This window comes from Eretmochelys imbricata, chromosome 3, assembly GCF_965152235.1.
Source record: "Eretmochelys imbricata isolate rEreImb1 chromosome 3, rEreImb1.hap1, whole genome shotgun sequence".
NCBI classification, from domain to species: Eukaryota; Metazoa; Chordata; order Testudines; family Cheloniidae; genus Eretmochelys; species Eretmochelys imbricata.
The window spans coordinates 160,009,204-160,023,794 of record NC_135574.1 but is presented as its reverse complement, the minus strand read 5'-3'; the positions used below and the strand labels follow the sequence as shown (position 1 = coordinate 160,023,794).

Genomic DNA, 14,591 nt, shown 5'->3' with positions numbered 1-14,591 from the left:
GTAGGTTCAAATAGCAGGCATTGCAATAATTGAGTATGGATATCAAAAAGGCATGGATAACTTTGCCACAGGCCACATCAGACAAACTATTGCCTTACCAGACAAAGGTGAAAAAAGGCACTTCTAACAACTGATGTCTCCTGAAAGTATGTTGCTGTATGTAAACACCCATCAGATTGCAAATTGCCTTGATTGTGGTTGAGCATGCTTTGTAGTTGAGCGTCCAGCTCTCTGTTAAAGGGAAAGTCATTGTGAAGAGTGGAAGACTTCTTGGTGCTGAGGAAGCATGGGAGGAAAGGCAAGTAAAACTTTATGGCCTACCACCTTAAACAGTTTCTCTTGTACTATAATAAGGGCTTGCTGCTTTGGGTTTTCCTGTGCAATCTCCCATTTTTTCAGTGTGAGCTAAGCCTGTAAAAGAGCTGTGGAATAGTGCCCTACAGTGGTGAGCTCAGAGTTTCAAAAAGTATGTAAATACATATCAATATATCTAACAGGTCTGGGATCTCCAACAATTCTCCCTCCACCCCCTTTAAAATTACTTATAGCGCTTTGCGAATTCATGTAATAAAAAAAATGTATCTCACGGTCACTTTATAGACCCAAGTGGAGCATCAGATGCACTAGAGAAATAGGAGACCCCAGTTACCGTCATGTAACTGTTTGTTTTCTTCCAATCTTTAGGTTTCCAATAAGTAACATTGCAAACAGTACTTGAGAGAGATGACCCACTGGTTTCATCGCAACCCTTTAAAGGCGACAGCTCCTGTTACATTCAATTTCTATGGGGTAGCCAGCAGTCCTGCTGCAACAAAGATTTGCAAGTAAGTATGTTTCAGACTAACACTGACTTCTTTTCCAGTGTTCAGGGTGTATAATGGACATCTTTCTAGTGTTAGTGTTTGAAGAGACTAGAGATTTGTAGGTTGGGAGACAATAAAGCACTGATAGCATTCTCAGCATCCAGTTCTAGCTAATGATTAATCTAATCTTACAAATCTGATGCTGCATAGAAAAACCTATTGTAACAAAACAGAGACTAAAAGGACTAGACGTCTCATCACTTTTTTGCTCTGTGTGTATCCTATTGTGGAAGGATTAGTGTAAGTAACATACATAAATTAATAAACCAAAAGTGTTCTATTGTAGAGATAAGAGTGGCTCTGAAAAAGCATTTAAGTCAAGCATATAAATACAGCAACATGATTACAATTCCATCTATTCATGTAGTGTAAAATCCCAATGCTGATATTGCCCCTGCCATGTTAACTTCTCTGGAGAGGATGAACATCACTTCCTGTGTATTCTGGCATACAAACACATGGCTTCATTTACAAAAGCAAGAGAATCAATTACACTGTGTGTGCATATATCTTTGATTAAGAGACTTTGAGTCAGGGCTCCTTGGTTTTATCCTTAACTTCTGTCACACTCTTGCTGTGTGGCCTTGGGCAAGTTACTTACCTTCTTTGCTTCCGTTTATGGATCTGAAATGAGTACAACACTGATTTATTTCATGTGAGGCTTAATTCATATAAGTGATGTAATTTGAGATCATTGCATAAACACAATTATAAAAAGGTACTATTGGAACGTGCCATTACGGATTTACTTCTAATTATAATGTACTCTACTAGTGCACCACTGGTACAGTGATCTACCTCTGAAGTTTTGGGTGAATAACAAATATTTCTGTTGGGTTAAAATTTGGGTTAAAAAGTAGTTAAAATTGTTCATTTAATAACATTGATGATTACTACATACTATGTGTCCAAAATGAGTCATACTTTAAACTGAAAATACCAATGTTGAAGTGACTGTTGGGTCCTACAAGAGATAAAGACTTGTTAAATCTGTTCCCTTCCTGAGAAGTGTTTGACGTGTCTTTTTTCCAGTGGCTATCAGATATTAAATTGGTACTTCACTTAGCTAGAAGGATAAGAAATAGTGTGGGGGACTATTAAAAGGATCACCTTTCGTATAATTTTTTTTTTTAACACAGTGACTTAAGATCATCCAGGGTACGACTCTTGGAGCTATTTACTGATTTGAGTTGTAATCCAGAAATGATAAAGAATGCAACTGATTTGTACTTTTCACTCTTGCAAGGTAAGAACTTTGTAAGCTGCAAATAAAAGGTTTTATATAATAATCTTAGGTTTAGCGAAACTCGTAATCATTTGTTATACCAGCTTATGTAGGGGCATTATCTGGTCACCAGGAAATACAGTGTCTCCTGTTCCTGTTACCCATTATAACCTTAGAAGCTTCAGTCAGCATCCTGGCAGTATTAGGAGCATGGATGATCCTTTGCTCTTTGCCTTTTAACCAAGTTTTCCAGGTTAGGTATCTCAACCATCTTCTGCTTTCTGGGGAGGCGAGAAGTTCATTTTCCTTGTTTCTGGGAATAGACTGCATTACTCCTAAAAACAGGTCTATGACTTCTCTCAGAATGGAGAGGATACCAAATCAAAAGTGTAAAATAGTATCAGGTCTAACGTTAGGTAATAGTTTAGCTAAATAAAGCAGTCTTGCAACTACAGTTATCCAGGTGCTGATATGGCTTTTGTCACTTTGGTATCTGAGTTTTCAGTAGATATTCATTTACATTTTATGGCTCAGATGTCTGTCATGCTTCCTCACGTTCTTTCTTGCCCCTCAGCATGCCAAGATCTCAGTAACCCACTCTGAGTCAGCATTTTCCCTGTGTGTCCAAATGGCTCTACAGGCCCGTCAAGTAACATCATTGAATTCTGTGCAATGGGCAGAGCTGAGCTTAAATGAAACACGTTAGTTATGGCTTTCTAGGCTATATTGGCCTACGGACAATTACCCTTTTTTTGCAGCCTTTTTCATTTGAAATCTGCCCCCCTCCCAGCTCCACTGTACTGTATAAGTTTATTCAATATTATATGAACCTCTGCTTCCTTGTCCACCTCCGTTCAGTTATTTCCTACATTGATTTGAAACATTGTTTTGAAATTACATAAATAATAACTTGCCTTTTCCACAAACAGTGGTGTTCTGTCTGTTAGTGATGGTTCATTAGTATGCTTATAGCCTTCTATGTCCCAGCCTGACGTGAATCTTTCAAATCAAGTTACCTTTGGCTTAAATTACAATTATGTATTTTCTCTATCAGCCTTAAAATCCCCTGTATGTTTAATCACTCATTTTAAAAAAATGTAATAATCTATAGTAAATATTCCTCTGTGTCACACAAGGGTCTTGAGACTGCAGACCAATCAGGTTCCCCAAATACAGGAGAGGGTATTGTCCGAGCTGCTGCAGAGAAGACAATTGGAGGAGAAGGATGCCTTCAATAAAGGGAATCCATATCCAGTCACTGGGACTTGTCTTCACAGTTAGTTTGAGTTAGTTCATTTGGTTTATTCCACTCGAGTTAACCTACCTGAGTGAGCGTGAAAACAACACTCAAGCTACCTAGAGTGTTTGGATTAGCGTCTGAGTTGTTACTTCCCCACTGCATTACTAATGTGAACAAGTGTTGGCAGTACTGAAGCTTCAGTCGCTCCCCTGACAGGCCAACTAACTCAAGCTTAAAGCACCACCTAAGAGATTTGGGTCTGTGGACAGGAATCAGGTTGGGACAAAATTCAAATTATAAATTGAGCTAACACTGCAATGAAGAGGAGGCCTAAAACCTTTTCTGTGTCAAATAAATTTTTCAAATATTTCCTATCAGCGTTAGCAGTATTAGGAACCCTACTTTAGAGGATGACTCTTTCAAGCACCATGTTGATTGAACCTCTCCTGAGTATAGTTAGATGACAAGGTGTTTAAACTGCCAGCAGTCCATTTATACCAGGAGCTTAGCAACAGTGAAATCTTCAACAGTGTTTCCCTAGTGTACACAAGGCTCACAGGGCTGAGGCAATAACTTGTCGGAGCAGGGAGTGTCTGATAAGACCAGTTGGTCTTTTCTGTTGTAAATCTTGTTCTCTGAACTTTCTGAAGAATAAAAGCTTTAAGGAGTAACATGAATGGCCTGAGAGAGACTTTTTGCTGTTCCAACTGTCTACATCTCTACTTGCATCTTTATATCGCTGCCTTCTAATGTTCAAATTGCCTGTTGGTGTGTTTTTTGTTTGTTTGTTTTTGGACAGGCTTTATAGTCTCACTGGATAACTCTTCCCAAGACTGCAAGTTGCGATATATTCAGAATTTTAAGTGGACAGACACATTACAAGGACAAATTCCAAGGTATATGTTCTGTGGAGTCTGCAATGTCTGTGGCCAGGTTCCTTAGATTATAGTATAGATCTGCCACTATAGTAAATGTTGCACAATGCTGATCATTAAGTAGTTCCCAAGAGGCTGATTACATTAGTGTTTTAATAATTGCCTTGTTCTTCTGCTTTATATCTATTACAGTGGTGTTCTGGAGATGCCAAAGTGCTTCTCTTTCATTTATTTGAGGTTAAGACACTACATTGAAATGCTGGATCCAGTCTGTTGGTGCTTTCTAAATCCTCTATATGCAGCTGAAGACAGACTAACTATTATAGTGCAAAATAGGAAATAATCATACAAAATTAATAATATAAAATAAGAATTAGAATGTATATAATTGTAGTGGTTTCTGGTGCTGGAAATCTGAAACTTAAGTCTTACCTTTGTATTTTCTGGTGATATCCTCACTCCCCTATTGTGTCTCACCTGAAACGTAGACAAAACTGTTCTGGTCAGGGTCTTTCTCCCTGTCTTCTGAAGCATATAGCATGCTTTTGGGTGCTGTTGATAAACTGTAAACCGATTCTTTAATAGAAGGATGTTTTTTCTATGTGTTTTCCTATTGCCACATCCTTAAATCAAGCTGAATAAGTTACCCTTTAAGTGCGATGAACTTATTATCATAAGAGTATTTTAACATCTATGCAACTTTGTATTCTTATGTGCCTTTTATTTGTAATTAGTAACTGCATGCAGTAGAAAGCACTTCAAAATAGCTGCCAAGTTAACAGGTCTGAGACTACATCTTTTTGTTTATTTAAACTAGTTATCCCAGACCTTGGTTTTCCACAAAACAAGCATTTTAAAAATAAATGAAAGAGAAATGTTAACCTCGCTGAAAGCTCAGTAAAGCATGTTACCCTGTTAACATAAAAATTCTACTAAACTCTCTTCCCAGCCCCAGAAAAAAATCCATGTGAAGGCACATATTTGAACACCCTGTGAGATTTTTTCACCTGACTTCTTGGGGGATAAGCAAAATACTAAATTGTTAGGAAATCCAAGAAATAGAAAAGCTATAAAATGGAAGTTTCTGACATTATAAATGAAAACCAAACCTACTTTATGCAGGTAGCTACAATTTGTTATGTTGCAGAAGTACAAGTTAGAGAACTTGTCTAAACAAATTGGAAAGCATGAAATTGCTTGTTTTGCTTTATTTTTAGTGCCCAGCAGGATGCTGTGTTTGAACTGGTTTCCATGGGATTTAACGTGGCTCTGTGGTACACAAAATATGCATCGAGACTGGCTGGAAAGGAAGAGTAAGTGTTTTTTTCTCCTTTAGCAATTCTGTTGCAATAATATCCGAACAAAAAGGAAATCCTCAGTTAAAGCAGACATCATTCACATGCTTTAACATTCAGATGCACTCTGGCTCCTTGTCTCCGCAGCAAACTTCCATTTCACTTACAACATGTAACCAACAACAATGCACACACCAAATTTCTCTACATCATGGTCAGATGCATAATTTAAACTTCAGCCACACCTAGACCTAACATTTTTATAAGCCTATTCTCCACTGAAATCTACAATATTTTATTTCTGCGTAGAAAAATGTCACATTGGAGTGAAGGCTAGTTTCCCCCATGTTCACATAGCTCCTCCAACATCTCTTGCTGCCAAGTCTACTTCCCTGGCTCCCCAGGGTCTGTTGACTGGGCAGAGCTGAACATTAAAGGAATTGGGCTAGCAGCATCAATGAACAGAAGTAACTGGCAGAATTTGACAATTTATTGGCTTTTCTTCACAGAGGTAAAATAAGTTATAGCAAACAAAGGAAATAACTTTTTGTAACTCAGATTGTCTCAGCCAGCTACTTTTCATTTTCTAAATGAGTGTGTGTGGGAAGTTTCTAGTCACTGTGGCTCTTCACTTGGAGAAGCCTGAAAAATGTTAATGTGAAGGGAAATCTTAATGTTTTCTATGCAAATGATTAAATATTGGACTGGAAATATAGAAAATTCAGTTCTCCCACAATGAGCATGTTTAATGACTGGATTTAGTTTTGAAATTTAAGTGTGAAGTAGAGGGATTGAAGTCCTGTTTAAAGTGCAGATATAAACACAGCCACTATGGTGTCCTCATAAGTAGCATTTTGCTGAGGAAAAAGTACAGCCAAGCAGTTCTGATAAAGGTCAGGCAATAAAACTAAGGATAGTGAACAAGTAGAACTACTCTACAAGAGCAATGTATGGACAAAATCCCAGCCTTTTAGATATAAGGCAATTAATGAATGTTTGAGTAGTCACTTATGTGAGATTATGAGCTGGTAAATAATTCCGCTGTGTAATATTAACTTGAATGCAGAATTACATGTTTCATTAACAATCTTTCAGTATAACAGAAGATGAAGCAAAAGATGTTCACAGAAGCTTGAAGATAGCAGCTGGGATTTTTAAACATTTGAAGGTAGAAAACATACCTTTATTCCTATTTCTGAAGTTGTAAGTTTCTCTGTACAGAGCCTTTGTCTTCTACTTGTCCCGTACAACATTCAGTGAATTGTCAGTGCAAACATTACAAACATTTTTTTTTACAAAAAGACTTTTTTGGTTCATATGCAGGGGATTTATGCAGTGATAGTGGAGCTTTTGAATGCTGCAGAAAATAATGTACCATCAATGAGTCACGCTACTAGTCAGTTGCTATGGCTGGCTGTTAATCAAGGTAGAAGGGTAATGGCAAGAGTGTATTATAGTGAAATGGCCAGCTATCACCTTGACTCCTTCACTTGTAATTTGCACCCATTTAGTAATAGAATATGTATTGTGACAGGGTCAGGCCAGATGGCTACAGGAGAGTGTGAGAAGGCAGATATATTAGTCCCAGATTAAGCAGGTCCATTTTCCCTGGGTAAGGTACTAGGGGCAGTTCCAGAACAAGAAGGAACTTGCTGGAACAAATTCAGGCAGGCAGACTAATTAGGACACCTGGAGCCTATTAAGAAGCTGCTAGAATCAATGAGGGCAGGCTGGCTGGCTAATCAGGGCACCTGAGTTTTAAAAGGACCTCACTTCAGTTTGTGGCATGTGTGTGAGGAGCTGGGAGTAAGAGGCACTAGGAGCTGAGAGTGAGAAGGTGTACTGCTGGAGGACTGAGGAGTACAAGCATTATCAGACACCAGGAGGAAGATCCTATGGTGAAGATAAAGAACGTGTTAGGAGGAGGCCATCGGGAAGTAGCCCAGGGACTTGTGGCTGTCACGCAGCTGTTCCAGGAGGCACTCGAGACAGCTTCAGTCCACAGGGCCCTGGGCTGGAACCTGGAGTAGAGAGTGGGCCCGGGTTCCCCTCAAACATCCCAACTCCTGATCAGAAACAGGAGGAGTTGACCTGGACTGTGGGTTCCACCAGAGGGTAAGGTCTCTGGTCTGTTCCCTGAACCACGTGGTGGATCAGCAGAGACTGCAGGGATTGTTCTTCTTCCTTTTTCCCATGCTGGCCAGTGATGAGGTTAGCTGAGTGAACGGCAGGTTTGAGCCACTAGCAAAAGTGGCCAAACCGAGGGCTGCCGTGAATCTCTGAGGCAAGCAAATCTGCCAATAAGCGCAGGACACACCAAGGCAGAGGAGGAACTTTGTCACAGTATCTGGAAAAAACCATGACATTTAGTAGTGGTGTCTTAGATTTGAACTAACTTTGAAACTGACTGTCTGTCTCTCTACTACTTAGGAGAGCCATATCCCCAAGCTGATTACACCTGTAGAAAAGGGAAGGGATTTAGAAGCTCGACTTATAGACTCCTACATCATCCAGTGCCAAGCTGAAGCTCAAGAAGGTAAAAAAATAATGGGGGTATTTATCTGTGGATTTCTTTTGTGGTTCATAATGTCTCCCGGATGGTGACAGCCAGTGTTCTCCCAAAGTACTGCGGTTTGGGGTTGATTGCATCGCCAGAATCAAACTCTTCGCTTTTGTTATACAAATGACAATAAAACATTACAAATATTTGTTGATCAGTTTTAGAGAAGTTCTCTAGGAGATTCTTGTTCTCCACCCTTCTCAGGCACCCTCGCTTAACGCAATACAAAAACATCTAATAAACTAAAGGTCTAAATATTTTGAAATAATGAAATTGAAAACTAATCTCCCTGCAGCCTAACCATGCCCATATTGTCAGGTTTTCTTTTGTACTCATTTAGAGCTATTCTGTTCAGACGATAGTTATGCCTTAATTTTATCGATAAAGTTGACTGTCTGCAATTACATTTTATTAATGGTTTTAGTGACAATTGCCCGAGCTATTGAGCTGAAACACAATCCTGGTCTGATAGCTGCTCTGGCCTATGAAACAGCCAATTTCTACCAAAAAGCTGGTAAGTTAAATTACAATGTCCTTTGAGTCCTTAGTGATTTAGTTTGTATGCCTTGCAGAAAAACAGACAAACCACTGACATTGCAATTAAGAGATGTAACCCTGCTACAATTTCTTTGTGGACAGTGTTAACAGCATGTCTGTGCTTCCAGTCAGTAATTTGAAATCGTATCCTAAGTGACAATCATCAAGTGTCAGTTCTCAGTATAACAGATTTATAGTGGGCGGGTCTAGAGGCAATGTCCTTTTAGCTCTGTGGGTGATTTTGTTCTGGTTCTGTTCTTCAGCCAGCTATGATAGTAAATTAGTAGACAAGAGGGGGTGGATGAAGATTAAAGGAGTGTCTTGAGTTGTTCAACAGCAGCTCCTCAGGGCAAGGCTGGCTATTTCCTAGAAAAAATTAGTTTCTGATAGGGCACTGGTAAATACCAGTTTGAATTGGGGAAAAATAAAATTATTATTAGAATATACTAACAAAAATTACTGAAAAATATTTAAAAGTTTTGTAATAGTTTTGGGCTGTTGTAATAGTTATGGGCTGTTTAATTTAAATAAAAGGAAATACAGAAAAGCTTCAACTTAAAGCTGTGTTCTTTTGCCTTGGCTACCTCAAACAGAAACTGAAACTTATGAATCTGGGAATTCTTTCTTTGTTTAGCAATGAAAATTGCATGTTTGTTTAGCAAACAAAAGGGAATTCCCAGATTTTTTTTAATTGGGTTTTTAAATCATTTTTTAACTTGATGCTTTCATGCAGCTTAAGTCTCTTTTTGCAGCTGCAGGTATAATTGGTGCACTTAATTGAGGTTACAGCTATTTCATACTTATGGTCTATAGATACACTTAACTAGACCAGGGTGCTGCTCTGAATATGGGGGTTTTTTTTAATGATTTAGAAAAAAATATTGTTTATGTAATTCTAGATCAAATGTTATCCAGTTTGGATCCAGCATACACTATTAAATGGAGAAAGTACTTACACTTGAAGACATGTTTCTATATGGCTTATGTGAGTACTCTGTAACCAATCTGTGAACACTTCAAAAGGGTTTCTAAAGGTTATCTAGGAGTTAGATGGGGAATGGGAGTCAATTATCATTTGTCCTTGTCACCACATTGACATATTGCAGTCCCTGTAGTATTTAAAAGTACACTGTTCTAGAATAAGATGCAATTTGTGCCCTGTAGAATTTAATGTAGTTACTCTCCTCCACAATTGGGGCAGGTCAATCTGAGCATTTAATACTTGTGCTCTATTCTCTGCACTGATATCCAATCTACTTCCAGGTGTAATTCAGAGTTGATCACATCTCTAAATTTATGAATCATAGACTATCAGGGTTGGAAGGGACCTCAGGAGGTCATCTAGTCCAACCCCCTGCTCAAAGCAGGACCAATCCCCAATTTTTGCCCCAGATCCCAAAATGGCCCCCTCAAGAATTGAACTCACAACCCCAGGTTTAGCAGGCCAATGCTCAAACCACTGAGCTATCCCTCCCCCCCTGTTATTCCTTTAAGGGAATAATATGCACATAACTTATTACCCCAAATAGAGTCACCCAGACCCTTCAACTTGAACACGTTGGATTAGATTTAGATAATAAACTGGTTTTACTGTTTTAACTACGGAGAGATTTGGAGTACAAGTTATGAGGCATAAAAGTCAGAAAGTTAACCAAAAAAAAAAAAGAGGTAAAACGCTTACTGGTGCCTAACAACCTATATTAGATTCAAAACAAATTTCTTTTGCCACATGCTTTCAGCAGTTTTACTGACCAAACTCTTTAGGTCAGTACCCCTCCCACAGAGTCCAACGGCTGCTTCCTTTGTCTCTTTAGTTGCAGTGAATGTGATGGGCAGGGAGAGAGAAGGGGGTGTCTGCCTGCTGCCTTGCTCCCAGCTGGAAATGCTTCTTAAAGTGAGGACAGGACTATAGAAAGAAGGGACAATCTGTGTAGAAGGAAACTCCATGCTATTTCTTCACTAATACGTAAATTTTTGCCCTGCCTCCCCTTTCCTGCCAAAGAATGGTCACTTGGCAGGTAACTGTCCATCAGCCTTGTTTACACATGGCTCAGGCATCAGCTTGCCCTTTGTCTCTGAGGAACTTATAGGTCACTCCCCAGACTTCCCAGGAAAAAACATACTTTGGTCATGATTTCAGCTTGTTTATATAGGAAGAAGTTTATAGTTTCAGATATTATGCTGCTATTTTCATTTTGCCATAATAATGCTGATCAACAAATTATGCATTTTTAAATCAGTGCATCTAAAACTGGGGGTCCTAACACAAAAGAGGGTCACAAGGCTATTGTGTGTGTGGGGGGGGGCGGTCATGAGATCACAAAAATATTGCCAGGAGGAAGGGGAGCTGGGGGTACAGCAGCTGCTGCTCTCTGGCCACCAAGCTCCGAAGGCAGTACGGCCACCAGCAGCAATACAGAAGTAAGGGTGGCAATGCCACGAGTATGCTCCTGTGAGCATCTACAGTAATTTGCTATCACTTTTTGGGGGGGGTCATCACAGCCTGAAATATTGAAACCAGTTTTAAATGATACCTTACAATGCATACTTTGTAGATTGCGAACAAAGGTGTATATTCTGTCTACACTGGAATTAGATATGGATAAGATAGGACCTGATAACATCAGTTGCCACCCCCAAGCTGCCTTTAGCATGCATGTTCTGCTAGAGCCTGGCTGATCTCCTGGCATAACATTCTCCATCAAGGACCAGCAGCTCTGTAATTAGTTGCTGCTTCCGATCTGACCATATTTTAGTTTTAAAAAGAAAAATACTTGACTTTCTCTTAGTTTGTGTCTGTAGCCAGAGGCTGTTTATCTTGTGAATGGGTGAGAAAATTAAGGCTGGGCTGGGTTTGATTTGTGCTATTTGTTAAGACCAGCTGTGTGTAACCCTTGTAATATGGACAATGATGGAATACGGTAATGCTGTTGTATTCAGCTTCACAATACAGCAAGGAAAATATATATATGTTGCATCTTGAGAATATTTATATTGTGTTTTGGGCCTAATCTAAGTGGAGTGGGCTTTTACAAATGAAAAGGAGCATTTGATATTGTGCTCCAGTAGGAACCCTATTTGAGCATAGGAGCCCAAGATAGTTTTATGAAAGGGAGAAAATGGGAGTGTGGTGAAGTCCCACTTCAACCTTGCCATTACAGTTCAGAAAAGCTGGAATGTTTCTGTTGCCTTTCTGAATTCAGTGAAGTTTTTTCATAGATGTAAAAAACCTAAACTCTCATTGTACCTGGTTTTCATCATGAAAACTGGGTTTCTTCCCTGCTGAAGGGACTTGTGCTTAGGCACCAGTGAGTGCTGTGTCATGTTACCTCCCTGCACCCCCTGCTGGTTGACTGTGCAACTGATGGCAGCGGCAGAGAGATGCAGATCTTGCCATTCTGGCTAGTGTTTAGCTGTACACGATCCCCATCCAGTGAGGAGGAAAAATAGCAAAACTGATGTGGTGACAGGAAATTGTTGATTGATGCTAGTACCTATATTCTTCTCTCATCAGTCATACTGCTACCATGGTCAAACTTTACTGGCCAGCGATAAATGTGGAGAAGCAATCAGATCTCTGCAGGAATCAGAAAAATGTAAGTATGGATGCCACATTCTCAAATCCCTCCTGGAACATCTGCTGTCGTACTGTTTAGAGAATATTAAAAAAATGTTAGTTTTCATAATTCAGAGTAGCTCACAAAATATCCAAATGTTTGTGTCAAAGCCAAATAAACACATTATCAAGGTTGTATTAGAGTAGGCTGTTAGGGGGCTTATTCCTTCACCCACTTTCTTCCCTGGTCCTTCTCGCATGAACAGAGAGCAACAATACCCAAAGTCCAAAGGTGTAAACAATTCAGTGTTTATTGGGGTGAACTTCTTCCAGCAAGCATGATTCCAGGTTCCTTCCTTAGTGTCCCCTTTCCCAGCTCTGACACCACAGAGCCTTACTTGTGTCCCTGTTCCCATTTTCCCCCCTTAGCAAAACATGATTCCAATTTCCCCACCCCCATTCCCTGTTCCCATTCGCCCCTTTTCTTCCTGATTGACTGCAGACTATATCGTAAAACTTGAGTTCTGCTTAGCTGTATCTTAACCAATCATTTTACTGGAATTTAACTAACCAATCCTAACATATTGTAACATGATTATTTAACCAATTATATCCCATCACCTTAATTATTTTACACCCAGAAAAATTAATTATACAGCAGACAGAACCAGACAGAGATTATGCAAACAAACAATAGGGAAATGGGGACTATAGTGATAGAACAACAAAGAAAGGAGGATTTCGCATCCCCTATCATGTTACAATATGTTAGGATTGGTTAGTTAAATTCCAGTAAAATGATTGATTAAGGCATAGCTAAGCAGAACTCAAGTTTTACGATATAGTCTGCAGTCAATCAGGAAGAAAAGGGGAGAATGGGGGTGGGGAAATTGGAATCATGTTTTGCTAAGGGGGGAACAGGGGCACAGGTATGGCTCTGTGGTGTCAGAGCTGGGAAGGGGGACACTAAGGAAGGAACCTGGAATCATGCTTGCTGGAAGTTCACACCAATAAACATCAAATTGTTTGCACCTTTTGGACTTTGGGTATTGTTGCTCTCTGTTCATGCAAGAAGGACTAGGGAAGTAAGTGGATGAAGGAATAAGCCCCCTAACATAGGCAATCAATGCATACTAGCTATCTAAAATCACTGAAGACCTTTTGGAGTCCTTAGTGTGTCCAGAGTCCACAAATGTGTGATACAAAGAAAATACACAACAAGGAGACCAATGTCAACTTAATCTGCTGCACCCCTATTTTGGGAGGAGGATATAAACCCTGTGGTAAGTGCATGCTCCTGGTGGATTGGCTGCACATCATACTGCAGCAAAATTAGGCATGTCCTCACTAAACCTGTAGGCATTACAAGTGCACGGCTGCTAGATGTTGCTTAGTGAGGCTGAAGACAGTTTGTTTTCCACATTCTAAAACTCTTCCATTTCCAACTGCTGTGTTCTGGTGATAGAATGAATGGGTCTATTTAATATTAAATGAGTTACTTGCACGGATAAAGCAGATATATGAATACACATATTGAAAAGTACAGTACTTAGATACTAGTGAGTTCAAGAGCAGTTTAAATTTATTTCTTTGCACTTATTTTATCCTATTTCTAATGTTGTCTTCTGTGAACCTGTGGCTCTCTTCTTGTTTGTAGATTTGTATTAGAATTTCTGACTTTCTTTAGTTCAGTCTTCCCTAATATTACAGGTTCTACCCCTCATTTTGGCTTGGGCAGACTGAGTGTGCATGGTTGTATTGAATGGCTTAATATGATGTAGTTAAAGACTGAAGTTCCTGCGAGAGGGAGTTCTGTCAGTTTGGGGAGGAGAGAGATCATCGGGAGATTCCATCAGGGGAATCCAGAGAGGAAAGAGATCTTTAGAGGACCAGGATCACAGAGGACTGTGGAATGAACTGTCCATGCTAGCCAGGTGAAAAGGCCTGGAGGGAGCAATCTGTATTGGGGGGGGGCAGAAGCCTTAAGAGGGAAGAGACTTGAGGAAATGCCAGGCAGCAGAACCTGGGTTTGAAACAAACTATGAGCCCATTAAAAGTCTGCAGAACTCTGGTGTTGGGAAAAGACTTGTTTTAAGTTGACATTTGTACTCTGATGTTTTAATAAATCTGACCCCAAAAAGGGATGTTGTGTGACTTGCACGACAGTCTGGGTGCAGTTATTGGAAAGTCCAAGAAAGGGAAACAGAGGCAGGGTCCAACTCCTTGTTACATCTGGTAATGCAATATTCCATTTTATCGTAATGTACTTTATCCTGTTAGCCTAAAAACACCAGATAAATTGAAGCTTTTGGCAGGCTTAAAAAATGTGTCCTAAAGATGGCACCATCAGGAGCTCTTGAATTACCTGAAAATCATAGGGGAATCCCACAAAAAGTAGAAGCATGGATGAATTGCTAAGGAAGAGTTATAAAAGAATAGC

At 39.6% G+C, this 14,591-nt stretch overlaps 1 protein-coding gene across 5 annotated transcripts in view; it reads left to right on the top strand.

Annotated features, from left to right (window-relative positions):
• The window catches only part of BROX (BRO1 domain and CAAX motif containing), a 493,186-nt gene that overhangs the window by 3,298 nt on the left and 475,297 nt on the right, over window positions 1-14,591 (top strand). For all 5 annotated transcript variants that reach the window (XR_013345715.1, XM_077813718.1, XM_077813719.1 and 2 more), the window contains exons 2-10: window positions 685-824; window positions 2,003-2,109; window positions 4,128-4,224; window positions 5,421-5,516; window positions 6,594-6,666; window positions 7,929-8,034; window positions 8,483-8,572; window positions 9,495-9,580; window positions 12,110-12,191. Coding sequence is in view for 4 of the 5 variants with exons in the window: in XM_077813718.1 (XP_077669844.1) it covers window positions 724-824; window positions 2,003-2,109; window positions 4,128-4,224; window positions 5,421-5,516; window positions 6,594-6,666; window positions 7,929-8,034; window positions 8,483-8,572; window positions 9,495-9,580; window positions 12,110-12,191 (838 nt within the window). In the remaining variant the exon portion in view is untranslated. The remainder of the gene's footprint in view (window positions 1-684; window positions 825-2,002; window positions 2,110-4,127; window positions 4,225-5,420; window positions 5,517-6,593; window positions 6,667-7,928; window positions 8,035-8,482; window positions 8,573-9,494; window positions 9,581-12,109; window positions 12,192-14,591) is intronic.